The following is a 17,654-nucleotide window of genomic DNA, read 5'->3' as shown; positions in this document are numbered from 1 at the left end:
TGTGTCGTATAGATTCTCATTCTTTCAAACACCTCGCGGTAGGGAATAGGCTTTGGCACTTGAAATCTCTTTCTTATTTGACATTTTCCATGTTCAGTAAAGCCCTCGTATGCCTTTAGTGGACTCCTTTTCATATCTCTAATGTTAACATTTGTTAGCACCAAAATTCAAAATCTGCAATTTTTTCACTTGGTATCAATGATGATGAATCAGTTGGTACTAGGTTGATTAGGCAAGTATTTATTTTTTATTTTATTTTATTTTATTGCAAGAATCTCAGCTAGTCAAGTTAAACTTATTAGTCGAGGATCATCTTGTGTGATTTGTAAAGTGATCAAAGACCTTGGCTTGCACTCATATGCATCTCTTGTTTTGAATTTTCATTCAAGGTTTCTAGTCTTGTTAAGCCGGCTATCTTGTGAAATAATATATCAATGTAATTTTGAGAGCAAGGATTCTTTTTTAAATCAGGGGAAGGTTCATAATATAATTATAGTTAAATTATAATTGTGATTAAATCATAATTCGTTATGATCCCTTTTTGAGTTTATTTTTTCATTCAGGTTATGGTTTGAGTCGGGATGGACGGCTGGGTTATTGGGTGTCGAGCATGGGTGACTTTTGGATGAGTGGGAAGGTGAATCTAAGGAGGAATTGTAATAAATTACGGTTTGGAATTGTAATAAATTACAGTTTGGTCATGATTCAATCATGATTATTTTGAGCATTATGTTTTGATCCATAAAAAGTGAACATGAGGATCTGGTTTCTAATTTTGACTATTAAATTTTGATAGATCTAGAACCCAATGTAATACAAATTTCCAATGTCATTTTGAGCATTTTAGTAATACAAAATTCCAATGTCATTTGGAGCATTTTAGTGAGCTTAGTGTCACGCAGATTCTACCATTTCTTATTCGAGAAAATTATCTTTTTAGTTCTGTAATTTATAATTTTTTGAATTTTAGTTCTGTTATGAGTCAATTTATATTTTTAGTCCTGTAATTTATAATATTTTTTTTTTCAATCCTTTTTCTTCTAAAATTAAAATTTTTCAACGGAAAATGAAGAATTGTAAATTGAATTTAGGAATTTTGATTTTTTATGATCCATATGCTTTTTATATTCCAACAATAAATTAGACATTTTTCGTTGAAAAATTTTAATTTTGAAAGAAAAAAAAGATTAAAATTGAAAAATATTATAAATTACAGGACTAAAAATATAAATTAACTTATAACAAAATTAAAATTAAAAAAATATAAATTAAAGGACTCAAAATATTTTTTTTTTCTTTCTTATTCATTAGAATCAATAGTTTGCCCTTCGCTCAAATAATACATCATTTATTAGTGACTAGATTTCTAACTCACATGTTCGAGTCAACATCATTTATTAGTGGCTCAACGCATGTTTTAGTACAATCGAGAAAAATATAATACTTTATTTCCAATTGGTGAATCCCTATGATCATAAAACAAACCAAAAAATACGAGTAAAAAAGTATATAGCTACGAATAATCAAATTCTCCTACGGAGTCCACGTGTCATCCTATTATCTATGGTTTTACTTGCGCTACAACGGAAAAGGGGAATTGTTCAGTGGATAAGGGATTGATTTTTGACGAATGTGTATTCTCAAAGAAAAAAAAAAAATCCCTTTTATCTTCTAATTAATTTGACGGTCAAATAATAATCTAATTCTATAATTTATTTTGTTCATCTGCTAATCAATTTGACAGACGGACATATATTCTCAAATAAAAAATCCCTCTTATCTTCTAATCAATTTGACGATCTATTATAAATTAATCTGTAATTTATCTTTTTTTTCATCTTTTAATTAATTTAACGATTATAAATCAACTCTATAATTTATCTATTTTTTTTCCAGAGTGTGAAGGACGGCTTAGGGGTGAACAACGTAAGTCTGATGTCACTCTTTCCTATTCACTTGAGTTCGAACCTCAATTCATATCTCATTGATTAATACAATATTATTGTTTTTATCAGTATTGAAAATATTTCATTTATTTTATTAATTATCTTTTATATTTTGCCACTTAGAAAAGCATTAATAAATTTATTATCTTTTTCCAACAGAAAAAATTAGCAGGAAATTTTGGTTGCGGTCTCATGACTTCACAAGGAAAAATATACCACAAGCCCCAAACAAGATTAGAAATTCAGCAAAAGTATTTATAATAAAACCACAACTTGAGCAAAAATAAAAAAAATAAATATAACTAAGGAAAAGAAAAATATGCAGCTCTCTGACATGAACTGACAGTCCCTAGATCCGTCCGATCTCCAACGGACGGCGGTTAACAGCCCACCTGCTTCATCGTCCCTCACATAACTTCCCACAAGTCCTGTGCAGGAAAACCCGACGCCGCCAAAAGCAACTGGTTGAGCTCCACAAGAGCCGGATCCGACCCAAACGCCGCCGGCGCAAAAAATCCAGCCGGCTCGTACGCCGACAACGAGTCTAACGCCGGAAGAGCACGGCTCGCCGCTGATGCCGGCGGCGGCAGCGGCGGATCCATCTCTTCGGAGGACCGGTTTCCGGTGAAGCGCTGGACCAGCTCGCGGAAGTTGGCCGGGCTGGCGGCGATGTAGGTGGTGGGCGAGCGCTTGCAGGCCCGGGACTTGCGCTTCTTGGCGACCCGACCGCCGGTCGGTTCGCTGCCGGGAGGCGGGATCGAGGACAGAGACTCCGGTGAGCGGACGGCGGCGGATGCGGAGACGGCCGAGAAGGATTCGGAGAGGAAGTCGGCGCAGACGCCGCCGCCGGAGATGCTGTGAGGGCGGTGCCCCCACGGATCGAGTACCGAACTGTTCTCCATCTTTGGCTTCTGTCCCTCTTGTTCTATAATTTTTCCACAGTTTTCTCTTTTAAACATTTGATCGAACACGCAGCGTGCGTAAGGGGAAGCAGGATATATAGAAACGGTGGCGGTGGGTGTTCGGCGAATTAAGAGCGAAATTTCACTTTGCCGCCCCACTTCAAAACTTTCACTTAACCTCCAGTTCTTTCAAAATTATCATTTTACGACTTTATAAATTTCTTCCATAATATAAGCAAAAATTTTAAATAAAAATATATAATTTATTTGTTTCCTTGTTAACTAATCCTACAAATCACAATCATATATTTTTTTTTTTTGAATAAAAATATACCTTGCGGTTCATTACAAATAATATATAATTTGCTCTATATAATTTTATAATTTATTATTAAATTAAGAATTATGTAAGGCTCTAAATAGCCCTAAAGGCATATGCAGTGGGAGGTTTATAGTATGTAATTTATGCTATAAATCTCTTAATATAAACCTTTCCTCCCACTAAATAGGTAGGGTTTATAGTTTTTTTTATAAACCTATATCAAAATATTAGAAACAAGTTTATAAAAAAATAGTGGAGAGAGGATAGAGAGAGAATTTTAAAAGAAGTGAGGTTTTTAAAAAGAGAGAAGTTTTATGATAATAGAGAATGATTTTTAAATAAAGTAAGATTTTTAATTTTTGATGTGACAATGATGTGACAAAGCATAAATTTATTTAAGAGATTTACGACTGCGGGATGTCCTTAATGGTGCTAAGATTTTTGTCTAGTTAAATTAAATTAAATCTAAAATTAATTAATTATTTATTTTAATATCCTTTTAAATTGTTTATAAGATTATGTTAGTTGATTACACTTAATGAGTTGAGTATTCGGTTAAAATCGAATTGATCAAATTAAATAAATCAAAAATTGAATAAATCAAAATTTTTTTAATCAATTGAACTGACTTAATTTATCAAAAAAAACTGTAGAAACTGAATTAATTAAATATCGATTAATTTAATTTTTGATCGAATTAATTAAAATTTTAAAATTAAATTAATTAAATTTAGATTTAGTTTACTTAATTACATTTTTTAATAAAGAAAATTAAATTAATATTCGGTTTAATAGAATGATAAATTTTTAAATCAAAATTGAATCTAATTAATCGAAAACTGAATTGATTTTTTTTTTAAAAAAATTGAAAACCTAATTAACCTAATTAAATTTCTAAATTCGACTGTCAAATACCTAAGGGCTACGATGAGATTTTCTTTGAAGGTACACGGTGGTCGGAATTTAATCTCAGCCACGTTATAGTAAATCTGTCACAAATTCAGTCATCAACATTTCATTTATTTCTTTAATATGGCATAATTAAAATTAAGAACAATTCTAAAAGAAATAATTCAACTCAATGGAAATAGGATTGTTTTATCAAATCTAGGACATAAATTATATTTTGATACTACAGGGAGCAAAAATGAAATATTTGGATAAAATTTAGAAAGGCAACGAAGCGAAATCTTGTGGGGAAGACCGAAGGCGGTGGAAGCGAACCGGCAAAACACGTCGCCTCGGCCACGTGTAGCCTGCGTATTGTCGGGCCCGGGAGCGGCCGATTCAGTTCTCACTGGACCGTAACAGTCATCCGGTTTATTCGCATCCAGATGCGTGCAGATTAAAGATTCAACGGCGTCTAATTGTTTCTCGTGAAAAATGTGGCGAATCCATTTTTAGGCCGGTAAATAAATTAACTCTTCGTGAACAAGATTGGTATTCGACTTGGTAAGAGTTTATTTATGTTCGTTCAATATATATAAGGTTAATCAAACAAATAAACTTGAACAGCTCGTTAAACTAAACAAACAAGTTTGAACATATATGTGTGTCAGCTTATTAACGTTCGTGATTAACGTTCGTGAACAACGTTCATGAATAATATTTACAAATCATATTTATTAATAAAATTCTTTTCAATATACTAAATAAATAATAAAATAAAATAAATAAATAAATAAATTTAAACTATCAACTCAATAACTATTTAAATAATTAAAAATTTTAAATAATCAAATAAGCTTGAATTAAGAGTTTGATAACATCTAAATGAATCAAACTCGAACCAAGTTCAAACCAAGCTCAAGTTAAGTTTGAATTAAGAACTTGATAACATCAAAACGAACTAAGTTCAAGTCAAGATTCAAACAAACTCAAGTTCATAAAAAATAAATTAAGACAAATTTAAATACTCATTTTAAAAACTTGATACATTTTAAATTCGACTCGATTTAATTATCTTATTAAATAAATTTAAACACCCTAAAATTCGATTCTAACTTGTTTACAACTCTATCCCTTCTGCAGCGTCACGTGCGTGTAGGCGTTGCGGCTTGGGCGTCGATGAGGGCCATGAGGGAGAGACTGACAGCGCGGACTGACGAATGGTTGGGCCCAGACTGGCCGACCGCGGTCGAAGGGAGCCGGGTGTTCGGGCGCCGCGTTCTGACACGCTGTTGTATGACTGAGTGCTCATCTCATCTCGGGCCCACGCGCGTGATCGTGTTGAGGTCAGCTCAGAGATGTAGGTCCACGTGCCAGTTTTTTGTGGGACCCAATCGATAATAATTATAAATGTGAAATTAATAATATCATAGTTTAAAATAAAGTGAACAATAGTAAGTCCTTTACCCGGTTAATTGTAAGTTTTGTCTTCTAATGTACGGTAACTTTAAAACTATTGGCGGTTTGAATGAGATCTTTGAAGAGTAATTATCAATATTTTATATTTTCATCATTGTTGATCCTATCCGAACGTTGAATCGATAGACGCTGAAAACGTGACACTCTTCATTATTTTTGATTGACTACACGAATCTCCGGTGAACCTACAAAGAAGTCGAGCAGGAAAGGGGTTCCCGACGACGACCCTCCGACGCTCAAGTCAGGCAAGAAGAAAACGATGAAGTGACTCCAAAGATGAGAGATCTCGTACCTCCGGCGAAGTCTGAGGGCTCTTATATAGAGCTGTGGGGAGGCTTGTGCACACCTACCGAGGCGTACACGTATCCTGTACCATACCTTAGTATGGGCTTGCCAGAGCATGTCGACACCATCTGCTAAGCACCTCCGATGGGAAAGTAGAACCTTGTCGACGATTACGCATATGGCACGGTCGCCGAACATGCCGAAGATGTTCCTCAATGTCCTTGTCCTTGTCTCCTTTTTCCCCTCATCCGCTCGGCAAACATAGGTCCAATCGGGCGTAGGTATCGGTCCGACCGAAGATTCCAAATCTCACGTGCTCGATCGAGATTGCGCGCCGAGCGGGCCACCCGCCGACCAGCGACCTTATGATGCGCCGAAATCCCGTCGGATTCCGGTCTCGCAACCCACCGCTTCCGATCGGACTCATGACTTTTTGACCTTCACGTGGCGTTGACTCCCCTCGAGGGGGGCCACTGTTCTTACCGCTTCAAGTCTAGTCGAAGGAGGCGATTAGTCCGACTGACTGGACCGCCAGTCACGCCGAGCGATGTCTCTGTACAACTATCCTCCACTCGGCCCCCACGGGGTAGCTATAACGTCAGTCAACGCTAACATTCCTCGGATCTCTTCGAAATTTACGCCAATCTTCGATATTAAGGCCGGGCATGCACTCATTAAATTCACTCCAGTGACCGAATGCCACGTGGCGCCGCCGCCGTAAGATGACGGCAGCAACGCCACGTGGCATTCGATCACTGGAGTGCATTTAATGAGCGCATGCCCGGCCTTAATGTCGAAAATTAGCGTAAATTTCGAAGAGATCCGAGGAATGTTGGCGTTGACTGACGTTATAACTACCCCCGTGGGGGCCGAGTGGAGGATAGTTGTACAGAGACGCCGCTCGGCGTGACTGGTGGTCTAGTCAGTCGGACTAATCGCCTCATTCGACTAGACTTGAAGGGGAGACAAGTGATTCTGCAGTAAGGTCGGGGGGCCCCCTCTGGAGGGGAGTCAATGCCACGTGAAGGTCAAAAGTCAAAAGGGTCAGCATGAGTTCCGGCCGATCGGAAACGGGGTGGGTCGATCGGCCGAACGGGACCAAGCGGAATCAAAGACAGCCCGATGGGGAGTCGGGTTTCCGACGCTCATGGTGAACAAGGTTGCCTGGCCGAGCGGGTAGCCCGCTCGGCCTAGGCGTAAAGCAGCAATGCTGCGAAAGAACAGTCTCAGTCGAGCACTCGAGGGAGTGGAATCTTCCCGGTCGGACCGATACATATGCCCGGTCGGACCAATGCTTGCCGAGCAGATGGATGCTCGGCTCGGGGAAAAAGGAGACAAGGACAAGGGGACATTGAGGAACATCTTCGGACAATAGACATGTTCAACGATCAGGCCATACGCAGAATCGTACGACGGAAGGTTCTGCTGTCCCATCAGAGAGGTGCTCAGACTATAACAGTATGGTGTCAGACATGCTCCTCTGGCAAACTCATATTAAGGTATGGTACAAGATACGTGTACGCCTCGGTAGGTGTGCACAAGCCTCACCACAGCTCTATATAAGAGTCCTCAGACTTCGCCGGAGGTACGAGATCTCTCATCTTTGGAGCCACTTCATCGTTTTTCTCTTACCTGACTTGAGCGTCGGAGGGTCATCGTCGGGAATCCCTTCCCGGCTCGACTTCTTTGCAGGTTCGCCTGAGATTCGTGCAGCCAGTCGAAGATAGCGGAGAGCGCCACGTCCCCAGTGTCTATCGACTCAGCATTCGGACAGGATCAATTTCCATTATTAATGAGTTGTTATTCATAATTTATTTTTTATATTAATTTAAAAATGAATATGAATATACTGAGACGAACGATTTTTTTTTTTTTTTTTACCAAATTATAAAGTAACTATCCAACAACAAATAAAGTTTAAGCAACCTTTTGCATGAAGCTCACCTACAATTTTAAATTATGAAATATATTAATCCTAATAAGTAGCGTAATTAAGACTTAATTATATTTAATTGTACATGCTTCGAGGTAAGATAAAATATTATCTACTACAATTTTTTTTTTCAATAGACGCAAATTCAAATGTGAATAATGCAACTATAATATTTATAGGGTTGAGTATGGTGGATATATTTTATAAGAGACCAATGAAAAAAAAGTGAGCAATATTTACGGGAGAAAATAAAATAGCTTATCCATTTTTTTATTGAAATGTATTTTATCTTCTATTTTTTATAATAAAGTATGTCATCAAGCTTTTACGGGCTTACATGCTCGAGCCATTACCATGAATGAATAAAATAACAACAACAAATTATTTGTCTCAATTATTTTAAATTTGATCATATAAATTTATCATTGGACTTTGATTTAGAGCACATCTTACTAAATATTTTAGATATGTTGATAAACGATAAAAATGATAAAATTTTAATTCATCAAATTATTTTACTAACTTAAACAATATTCATAGGCATCCTTGTCTAGCCTAAGCCTATACACATGAACTCGAAGAGCGCATTCATATATTGTGTTGGGCTAGCTTATGAGTGAAGCCACCCTCGCCTCGCCTAGCACATACAAATGAACTTGGATAACACATTTATGTATTGTGTTGGGCTAGCTTATGGACCAAGCCATGGCTAACTCAGTTCTGTGTAAAATATTCATGAATATCACAAAACCCCTTTATTACCAAAAGATATACAGAGGGAACTAATCAGTAGCCTTCCAATCAGCACAATCTATACATACATACTTGAAGGACTTCATACTACCAATTAACTTATTCAAGGAAACTTACTTGCCAATGACACTTCTAACATAGATTTGTACAGTTTGTTCCTTTTGACTTGATGAAGAAGCTTCATGATGCAAACTGACTACTTTCGTAATGATCTCGAGCCAAATTGACCGAAGTTTGTAGCTCTTCATACTTTGTGGCAGATATCTCGGCAAAAGTCCTCAGCCTATCTAGGAAGATTGTGAGAGCTGATTGCAACTGATCATAATTCAGACTCCAATCAACGGGGAAAGAAGGATTTGTGTGGTTGTTTTCTCCGAGTCTGTCTTTTACTGCCCCGCGTGGTAATGAGAAGGTCGACCTCAGAGTACCATGATCCTTTTCTTGGGTTGGCAAGAAATGGGAGAGTACGTTCACCATGTCTTTTATTGAAGAAACCACTTCCTTGGTTGGGAGATCATGTAGCAGGAGCAACCAAATTTTGCAAGTCATGAAGATCGGTGGAGCTATGTGTCGCATCGGAGAGAAGGGTTGGGGCTTCTTCCTAGATGGCCTGCCATGTTTTTGCGACAAATCGATGCACTTGTGAAGCCAACCATTGATGGCCGTAAGGTATGATTTGTGTGCTGACATCCACTGCGAGAAATTTGAACTCAAAGAATTCAATTCATACAGAAGAGACATAACATGATGTTGTGGTGCGGGTCGAACTGCAACTTTTGTTGTTCTGTTATTGCTAGCCAACAATATAATGTCATACTGACGGCTGTGATAGTCACGCATCATCCTCCACATTCTAATCAAACTGCATAAATAACAGAAAGGTCACAACCAAATGAACAAAGACCAACAACGGCGCGACACCAAGTGCTTTGATAAGAATGAGATTATACAAAAGGTAATGATAAGAGATGATAAGAAATCATACCCTCCAATTAACTCCTCTAGCTGTGGTTGGAGCTCCTTATCCCTTATTTCCTCTATTTTCTTTGATATCGAACCAATTCTCTGAATAGCAACACGAATTCTAGAGTGAAGGTCCTTGACAGAAGCACGGATTTTATCAATTTTTATTCGATTATCTTCTACGGACTCTTTATGCCTCAATAGCTTACACTTCAAGTCGTACTCCCTCCGTATGACACCGCTTGCCTGATGTAACATAATAGTAAACAGAAAGAATCAACATGTTGTATTCAACTAGCAATACATTAGACACAAGAAACACAAAGTTGAAAGAACGAGGTAGATGAACTTGTGGGCGACCTTGTAGGAAGGCAAAGTAGGGTAATTGGGTAAATAAACTAAAGAGCAAAATCACACAAATTACAGAAACAAGCAACCCGGGGACTTGCTTTCTGAAAGAGAAAGTGCTAGATGAAATCATGGACCTGAGAAAAATTAAGAAAAGTAACAATATATAGAGATGCAAATTAATCGGAGCACCGGATGGTGGATAGAAGCAGTAGTAGCAACACAGTCAGTATACCTTAGCAAGTGTAAGAACAAACTAAATGCACATGCTAACTAACAATATGGTGTTGAGAACTAACTAGAAATAGTAGATGCATAAAAATACAACTTTGCTATTCAAAGCTAACTACCATATAACTTTGTCATGAGTGATCAGGAGCAGTAAGTCAGCTACTAAAATTTCGAGTATTCTCAAATTTTAACTGCCTAGTAACCAATTAAGATAAGCTAAAAACAGCTAAAATTAGAATATAGTTTGAGCGACAACCAACCTTAACTTCATCGTAAAGCTTTCTCTCCCATGCATATAACCTATCTAATGTTGACGCATGGCTACCTGAATTCATATATGAATGGAAAATATTACTGCTGCTCAGGTCATCAATATCACTGTTTGCTGCAGGGCCAACAAATCTCCTAGATGATGAGGAGAGAGATGACATTGACCTATGCCATGTTATGTACTTCATATCATTTTCAGCAGCAACTGCAGTATAAACTCAAGATATTAGAAATTCTTATCATTTGCAGAATTCCTTTATGCACTGAAAGGAAGAACTTCTACAGCTGGCATACTTATAGTACTAAACCCAAGTAAAGCAACACAAGAAAGTGATGTTGAGCCACAGACATACCTGGAGGATGAGGTGCATCTTCTATACAAGTGAAACAGGATGTGAGGAATACAGATGCCTTTGTTTTGTAAGCTGCATAAAGAAACTTTAGTAAAAAGTTCTACTCATTCAATTAAAATGGAAAAGATGCTACATTTTAAAAACAAGTTGAATGACACAGGATTTAGATTTCCACAGTAAGTTTATACAAAGATAAAGAATAACTAACTAAAGGGTAACCAGGCTACAAAAATAATAGTAATGCGTACGGACTGACCTCAAAACCTGAATGTACAAGACAGAAGCTTGCATGTCAATCAAAATTGTAGCATTGCTCCAAGTTTTGTTTCCATGTGCAGAAAAAAGTACAAGTTCCATAAAACTTATTAATTGTATTACCTTTTTCTTCAGGAAATGGAGGCTGAAACTGCACTTTGTTTGTCTCCAGCATCCTAGGAACTTCTATTCCAGATTCACAAGCGTTCAGAAATAGCTCTTGAATTTCTTTTATGCATGACACAAAATCTTTCGTCTCATGATTAGCTACTGATTCAGACTTTTGAGCCTTCCCATTAATAGGAAAGACACCGACCTGAGGTGCTGCTTTTGTCCGTGTTGTTTCAGGAGTTTCGTAAGTCTCAGAGATACCATTTGTGAGCTTCACATTGTCCTCATCCTTATGATTAACTTCAGAAACAGTATCTTTTGCAGCTAGTATGGCTGGAGACTCGCTTCTTAGTTGCTGTTCCAAAATGACATTTTTGTTCTTGAAAATTTGTACTAAGGGTTCTTTGGTTGTTTGATCAAAATCATCTTCTGACTCCAGGTCAATTTTTTCATTTGTGGAGGCTCTGTCTTCATCTTCTTCCAGGTTTGGTATGCCCTCCTCTTCCCTTAGACGTCCAATTTCATCAGCATTATCAAAACCATGATCTAATCCTCTCCCACTTTCAAAGGAAAGTTGGTTGCCAATGGGATCAAAAAGGCCAAAATAATCCCATCGTTGTGCTGTAGGAGGTGTTGGTGAAGCTTCAAAGGATGAAATTTCATCAAGCTCTGAGACAACGTGCTTTGAAGTGTTGATTGAAGACTCCAGAGTGGCTGTTACTGAAGTAGGAAGTTTCTCCTTGACTGTCAAGTCAGAAGTTTTGCCTGATTTCATATGATTTAAATGAATGCGCCCAGATGAAAGAGGAGAAGGGATTGGGGGAAATGATTCAGTTGCATCCAATCGTTGTGAAATAGATGGAGATGAGTTAGAGAAGTGGGAAACAGCCTTCTCAGTTAAAGCGAGAGGCTCAGGTGTTGCATCTGTTGATGTATACATGGAAGATTCAGCAGGGAACTCAGGTTCTACAAAATTTCGGAGTGCAATTCCAGTATTTCGGAGAGACTGAACATAAGAAAAATGAGAATCGGCTAGTAAACACCTTTCATCTATAGCATGTCTGACAAATCGTTTCCTTTCTCTGCATAATACAAGGGCTTTCTCTTCTTCAATCTTTGAGTTGGTAACCCCCATTGGTTTGAGAAGCAGTGACTTAGTACCTATTTCCCAATATGTAATGAATTAGCTACAAGTCCTTAAAATATGATCAAACTGTGTAAAAGAAGGGCATTATTCATTTAAAACAAAGAAGGACGATATAGTACAAGTTATAGAATTATTGTAGAACATCTTCCATTAAGCAGTAAGGAAGTCAGATGATTCCTATGCATCAAAAACAAAATACATCGAGTCATATGACATAAATTTATTGAACGAACAACTCATTTCATGTCGATAGATTGCACAATGAGCGGAAACTTGAAGCAAATCAATGACACAATGTAAACACGGTCGGTTTACTTAGTTCACAACCTCCCAAGGTTGCTATATCAAAGGCCTAACCCTAACGATCTACCACCACTAACCTTCTCCTTCTTGGATACCTTCCGGAGGTGGAAAAGTCTCTTACAACTTGTTTCTTACCGGCAATACAACAAGAAATCAAAATACAAATACAAATGAAAGTAAAACAACTTTACTAATGAAATCTTGACTTTGGAATTTTTTTAGTTGCTTTTGATTGCCTCTTGATGGTAGGAAATGCAAAAACATTTCATCCCCAAACTCTCAATAATTGGCATCTCCAAACTTCCTCAAAACCTTCTTTTATAGGATTGTTCTTGGGGTGATTTCCACCTTGCAACTGATTGCTAGCCTTTAGCAATCAGCTGCTCCATCGAATCCGACCATTACATCTGCAGAATGGCTCTTTCCGACTCAGTTTGATCACCATCAGTCGATTGCTCAAACCCATCAAATGACTAACTAGTCAAGTTCCAATTGATTCCAAAACCTTCTCTTCACATGAATAGTGACATCAGTTGATTACTAACCTCTAGCATTTGATTGATCACAACCAGTCGAGTTAAACAATCAAGTTCAAAACCTCTTGTCCGCTACTATAGTGTCATTAGCCGATTACTCAAACCTAGCAATTGATTGATGTGGTTAGCATTTGATTGATCAAGACCATCAATCGACTGATTGTTCAGTAAACCCCCTTTAACCCCTCAAACTTCAAATTCAGAGTTTAAGATTTATCAGTCGATTAATACTACCCAGCAATCGACTGATACCTCTGTTTAAGCCTTTTTAAACTGAAATCTCATATTGCCAGTATCCAATTGACCGCAACCTAGCAGGACTTTCTTTTCCTAGCATTTAGTCAACCTTGACCTGCTGAGATTTTTTTTTTTTTTGCCCAACATTCAGTCAATCTTAACCCGTTGGATATTCATGCGTCTTTGACCTGCCAAGACTTCTCCTATGCCAAACATCTGATTTTCCTTGACCTGTTTGGACTTCTGCTCTTACCTAACACTCGATCTTTCACGATCTGTTAGGACTTTCCATACTTGCCTAACATCCAGTCCTCCCGACTTGTTAGGGCTTTCATCCACATGCTAAGTGTTTGATCTTCCATAATCCTCTTGGATTTCATCCATCTCATGCTATGTGTCCGGTTAACCTTATCTTGGATTTCGCTTCTCATGTCAAGTGTCTGGTCGTTCATGACCCAGACTTTACTTCTCATACTTCCTACCACCAAAGTATTCGGTCAACCGTAACCCACTTGGAATTTTTTGTTGCCAACTTTGTGTTGGACTTCTGACTGCCAAGTGTCTATCAACTGTGATCCACTTAGATTTCTTGCCTCATGCCAACTCCCCGTTGGACTTCCGACCGCCAAGTGTTCGGTAAACCATGACCCACTTGGATTTTCCTCTTGCCAACTCTGTGTTGGACTTCCGACTGTCAAGTATATGGTCAACCATTGACCCACTTGGACTTCTCCATCGTCAAGTATTCGATCAACCTTGACCTACTAGACGTCTCACTCAATCAACTACCATATTGCTCAAACATCGAAACTCAATACGAGTCAGCTCAAACTCGGCCAACCGAGCTTGATCAAGGTGGTCAACCTTGACCAAAGGAAGATTGCACCAACACAAACCTTCATGATCAACGTTGACCAAAGGTGGATTGCACCAACACAAACCTTCACTGAGAATGTCTTACCCAATAACTTTGCCTACCACATGACATTTATGACACTTCATGTGAGCCAAAAGAAGAAATTAAAGAGTTGGATCAAAATACATTAGAGCGAACTGGTATATTCATGCTTCATCATGAAAATTACAATAAGAAAATTCATCAAGCCATGTTAGCCATCAATTTGGGGGTGAGTAGCATGGATTCAATCCCTCTATCAAACTCTAAGCAAGAATATATTATTAGTGATATTTAGAGATTTAAAATTGCTTTAAATGATGTTAATCTAAACCTTTCTTTGGTCTCTCTCTATTCTCTACCCTTCATAATTTCAACTTTACTCGATTCAACTTATCTAATTATAGAATTTATTACATGTTGACACTATCTTAATCTATTTTCTCTGGTTTTATCATCTATTACAAGTCTACAGCTACACCTGATGGGTCCCAAATAGTAGTATTTCTGATTCTACCTTCTTTACGATACTCATCTCTGCTAGATTAATCATCTACAAGTTGTTTCCTAACTGCCCAACCATGATCCACAAAAATGGTAGTTGTTTTCCTTTTTGTTTAAGGAGCACAAACAAATCACACAAGACTTTAAAAGCTCCCTTGAATTCAAGCATCCTCCACTTTTCAAAGATATTTTTAACAATATTATTATCTTCTTGGTCAATAATAGATCTAAGATGTCGAAAACTCCAGCTTACGAGAATTTCATTATCCTATCTTCTTATATTGAAAGATCTTATATATTCACTTTTAGAAAATTTTAGTTTCTGAAATTTAACTCCATAATCCAAGGGAAGAAAAAGAGGCTTAACAACAACAACAAAAAACTATATCTGTATTAAAACACATTAAAAATTTGTTTATTCAGATGTGGTTATTTTCTCAAGGAAAGGAGATAATAGAGTATCAATTATTCAATTCCACCAGTATCACTTACCCTTATTCGTAGAAAAAAATAAGATGCAAATCATTGCAATGGGAAGAAGAATAATGCATATGATGTAGTCAAAGATAAGTAGACAAAATAGATGCCATCTTGTAGGATAAATATGGGAACCACCTTGTTTGAAAAATGGCTGAAGTGCTGACCCAAATCTTGAGAAACCAATTGCATAAATTCCTCACCAACAAAAAGCTTCTCCCATTTGATAAATTTAGTCATTATTCTCAAAGAATGTGAACTGCATATATTTACTATTTGGATGGTCCTACGCTGAAAAAAATACTAAAGGCCAAACACTAACTGAAACAGGACTTCATATAATTGATCATAAGCTGACTATCAGAATGAGGACTCAAATTCAGGGCAGGGAATTTTCTGACAAACTTGCAATTTTCTTAATCCGACAACAGATTGCTAGATCTATTGTGTGCCACAACAATAAAAAAAGAATATTACACTAAAATATTAAATAAAGGGGAGCTTGGTGCAACAGTAAAATTGCTGCCGTATCCTGCAAAATAAGGTAAGACGACATGCAATGGACCTTCTTGGATCCGCAGGAGCTTTGTATACAGGACTGCCTTTACTCTAAAATATTAAACGCGGCAGAACTATAAAACAAAGAATATTAGCTCTGTTGATGTATCGAGACAAAAGAAGGCACAGATTTCAACTTGAAATCCTAAACAAAACAGTCCTTACGATAAAAAAAATCCAGTTTTCCACAAAAAAAAAAAAATAGTCAACAGAAGATGAATATCATCTCAAAAGGCAGAAGAGCACTCCTTTTTCCCTTTTCAAGCAAAAGAAAGATTGAGAAAGCCGTAACCGACTCACTCAAACACATCGAACAACATGTAACAAAGGCCGTAATCAGAGAAATCATGAAAATTCTTTGCACCTGAGAAGGAGGAAGGGCTAAGCTAAAGGTTTGGCCAAAGAAGGAATCTTGTCCGGTAGCTCATCAAAGAGGAATCTTTTCAAATCGATGAGGAACCTTCCAGTTCGGAAGAACAGAAGCGAAATCCTCCCTTCGTTGGAGAGAGAGGATGCTAGCGAAGCAGAGCAAAGAGGCAAGGGCGGAGAAGGTGGCGCTGCCGCCCCACCTTCTTCCTCCTGGTAAGAGAAGAAAGCAATTGGAATTGGAATTGGAATTGGAAGAATAAACTAAAGCAGGAGAATGACTTTATTACCCTAATTGACAAATATGCCCCTTAAAACTTTCCAATGTTAAAACCATTATCGCATCAAATCAATTAATTAGTAGAGATTTAAATGGTAAAAATGAATATCTGATAATAAAATATTAATTTCATTAATAATATTGCACTAATCCGATTATATATAAGCATCAATAAATTATAATAAAATAAATAACAAGAGTAAGAAAAAAAAAAAACACTGCCAGCTGTTAGCCAACGGGTGGTCGGAGTCGTGCTCCGGCCATGTTTCGGCCGGCGCGGCGACACCATGTTTTCCGGCGTATTGCCTACCGTGGTCGTGCCCTTGACCAGGCCCTATCTGTCGTCTCCTGTAACGATTCTCTCTTGGCAAAGCTGCCTTCCCTGTGATTCGAGTCTTCGCCGAGTTGCAGAAGGGCTTCGATTCTGCCGCCGCCGATGTCTCTGCAGCGCTCGGCTTGGAGGGGAGCGAGATCGTCGGCGGACTTCATCACGACGTTCTCACGGAGGACGTGCTGCTTCTCCGGCTTCGTGTGTGGTCGAAGAGTATCGTGGGAGTGGGTGACACGTCTGCATGCGTTGGATGACGTGGCCACGGTGGAATGATAATTGCTTTGCCCACCCCTCTGACAGCGCGCACCCTCTCTCTCTTCCTCTCTCTCCTGTTAAATGGCCTTTTTATTTTTTTTTAATAACAAATTATTTTATTTTTTTCAATTTTATTTACTTCTTTAGTTTTATTGTTTTAAAATTTTATTTATTATTTTTTCATAATTTTTTTTATTTTTTATCCGTATTTTACTTTTATTTTTTTTACAAATAATAACCTATCACGACAAAAAAATACAAGTAAAAAAAAAAATACAAGTGATCGAATCTTCTGCCCCAGTATCATCTATATCCGTATTTTATTTATCGCCTCATCCATCGTCGGTGGCCTCCGGTCATTGTCCTAATTAAAACTATATCCTAAGGGAAGGTAAACACAGTGAGGCCATCATCGACGTGATCGGCGTCGAAATCCGATCGGATCTGAGTAGATTTTTCTTCACTGTCGATCTGAGTTTCTTCTTAGATTCGGTCGAATTCCGACGTCGATCGTGCCGATGGCAATCCCTGAGTTCACCTTTCCCCTAGAGTATAATTCTAGTCGGGACGACAACCGAAAGACGTCTGATATTGAGCTAGAGATGACGAGTGAGATATGGAGATAAAAAATTAAGGACAAAGATCCGAATTCATATTACAAATATAAAAAACAACATAACATTCTTGTCAAGAAAATATTTAATAAAAATAAAAAATAAAAAAATG

The 17,654-nt window shown here is 37.7% G+C and overlaps 2 protein-coding genes across 3 annotated transcripts; both read right to left on the bottom strand.

The window, feature by feature from the left end:
* Nucleotides 1–2,159: 2,159 nt before the first annotated feature.
* LOC122004049 (calmodulin-binding protein 25-like) lies at nucleotides 2,160–2,911 on the bottom strand. The gene has a single exon (XM_042558992.1). It carries the CDS (start codon nucleotides 2,903–2,905, stop codon nucleotides 2,354–2,356), a length of 552 nt encoding a protein of 183 aa, XP_042414926.1. The 5' UTR covers nucleotides 2,906–2,911; the 3' UTR covers nucleotides 2,160–2,353.
* A 5,584-nt stretch (nucleotides 2,912–8,495) lies between these two features.
* LOC122006809 (protein ROLLING AND ERECT LEAF 2-like) lies at nucleotides 8,496–16,313 on the bottom strand. 2 transcript variants are annotated; one of them, XM_042562444.1, is made up of 7 exons: nucleotides 16,061–16,309; nucleotides 12,083–12,200; nucleotides 11,052–11,963; nucleotides 10,674–10,745; nucleotides 10,311–10,525; nucleotides 9,494–9,717; nucleotides 8,496–9,370 (listed from the first exon to the last, which is right to left on the bottom strand). In XM_042562444.1, exons 2-7 carry the CDS (start codon nucleotides 12,087–12,089, stop codon nucleotides 8,689–8,691), a joined length of 2,112 nt encoding a protein of 703 aa, XP_042418378.1. In that variant the 5' UTR covers nucleotides 12,090–12,200; nucleotides 16,061–16,309; the 3' UTR covers nucleotides 8,496–8,688. The 2 variants fall into 2 exon arrangements, with proteins under 2 accessions (XP_042418378.1, XP_042418377.1); XM_042562443.1 differs by having other exon boundaries at nucleotides 11,052–12,200; nucleotides 16,061–16,313.
* Between the last annotated feature and the right edge of the window lie 1,341 nt (nucleotides 16,314–17,654).

The sequence above is a fragment of the Zingiber officinale genome, chromosome 7B (assembly GCF_018446385.1).
Source record: "Zingiber officinale cultivar Zhangliang chromosome 7B, Zo_v1.1, whole genome shotgun sequence".
In the NCBI taxonomy this organism is placed as follows: Eukaryota; Viridiplantae; Streptophyta; class Magnoliopsida; order Zingiberales; family Zingiberaceae; genus Zingiber; species Zingiber officinale.
The sequence above is the reverse complement of the archived record's forward strand: the minus strand, read 5'-3'. Positions and strand labels throughout refer to the sequence as shown.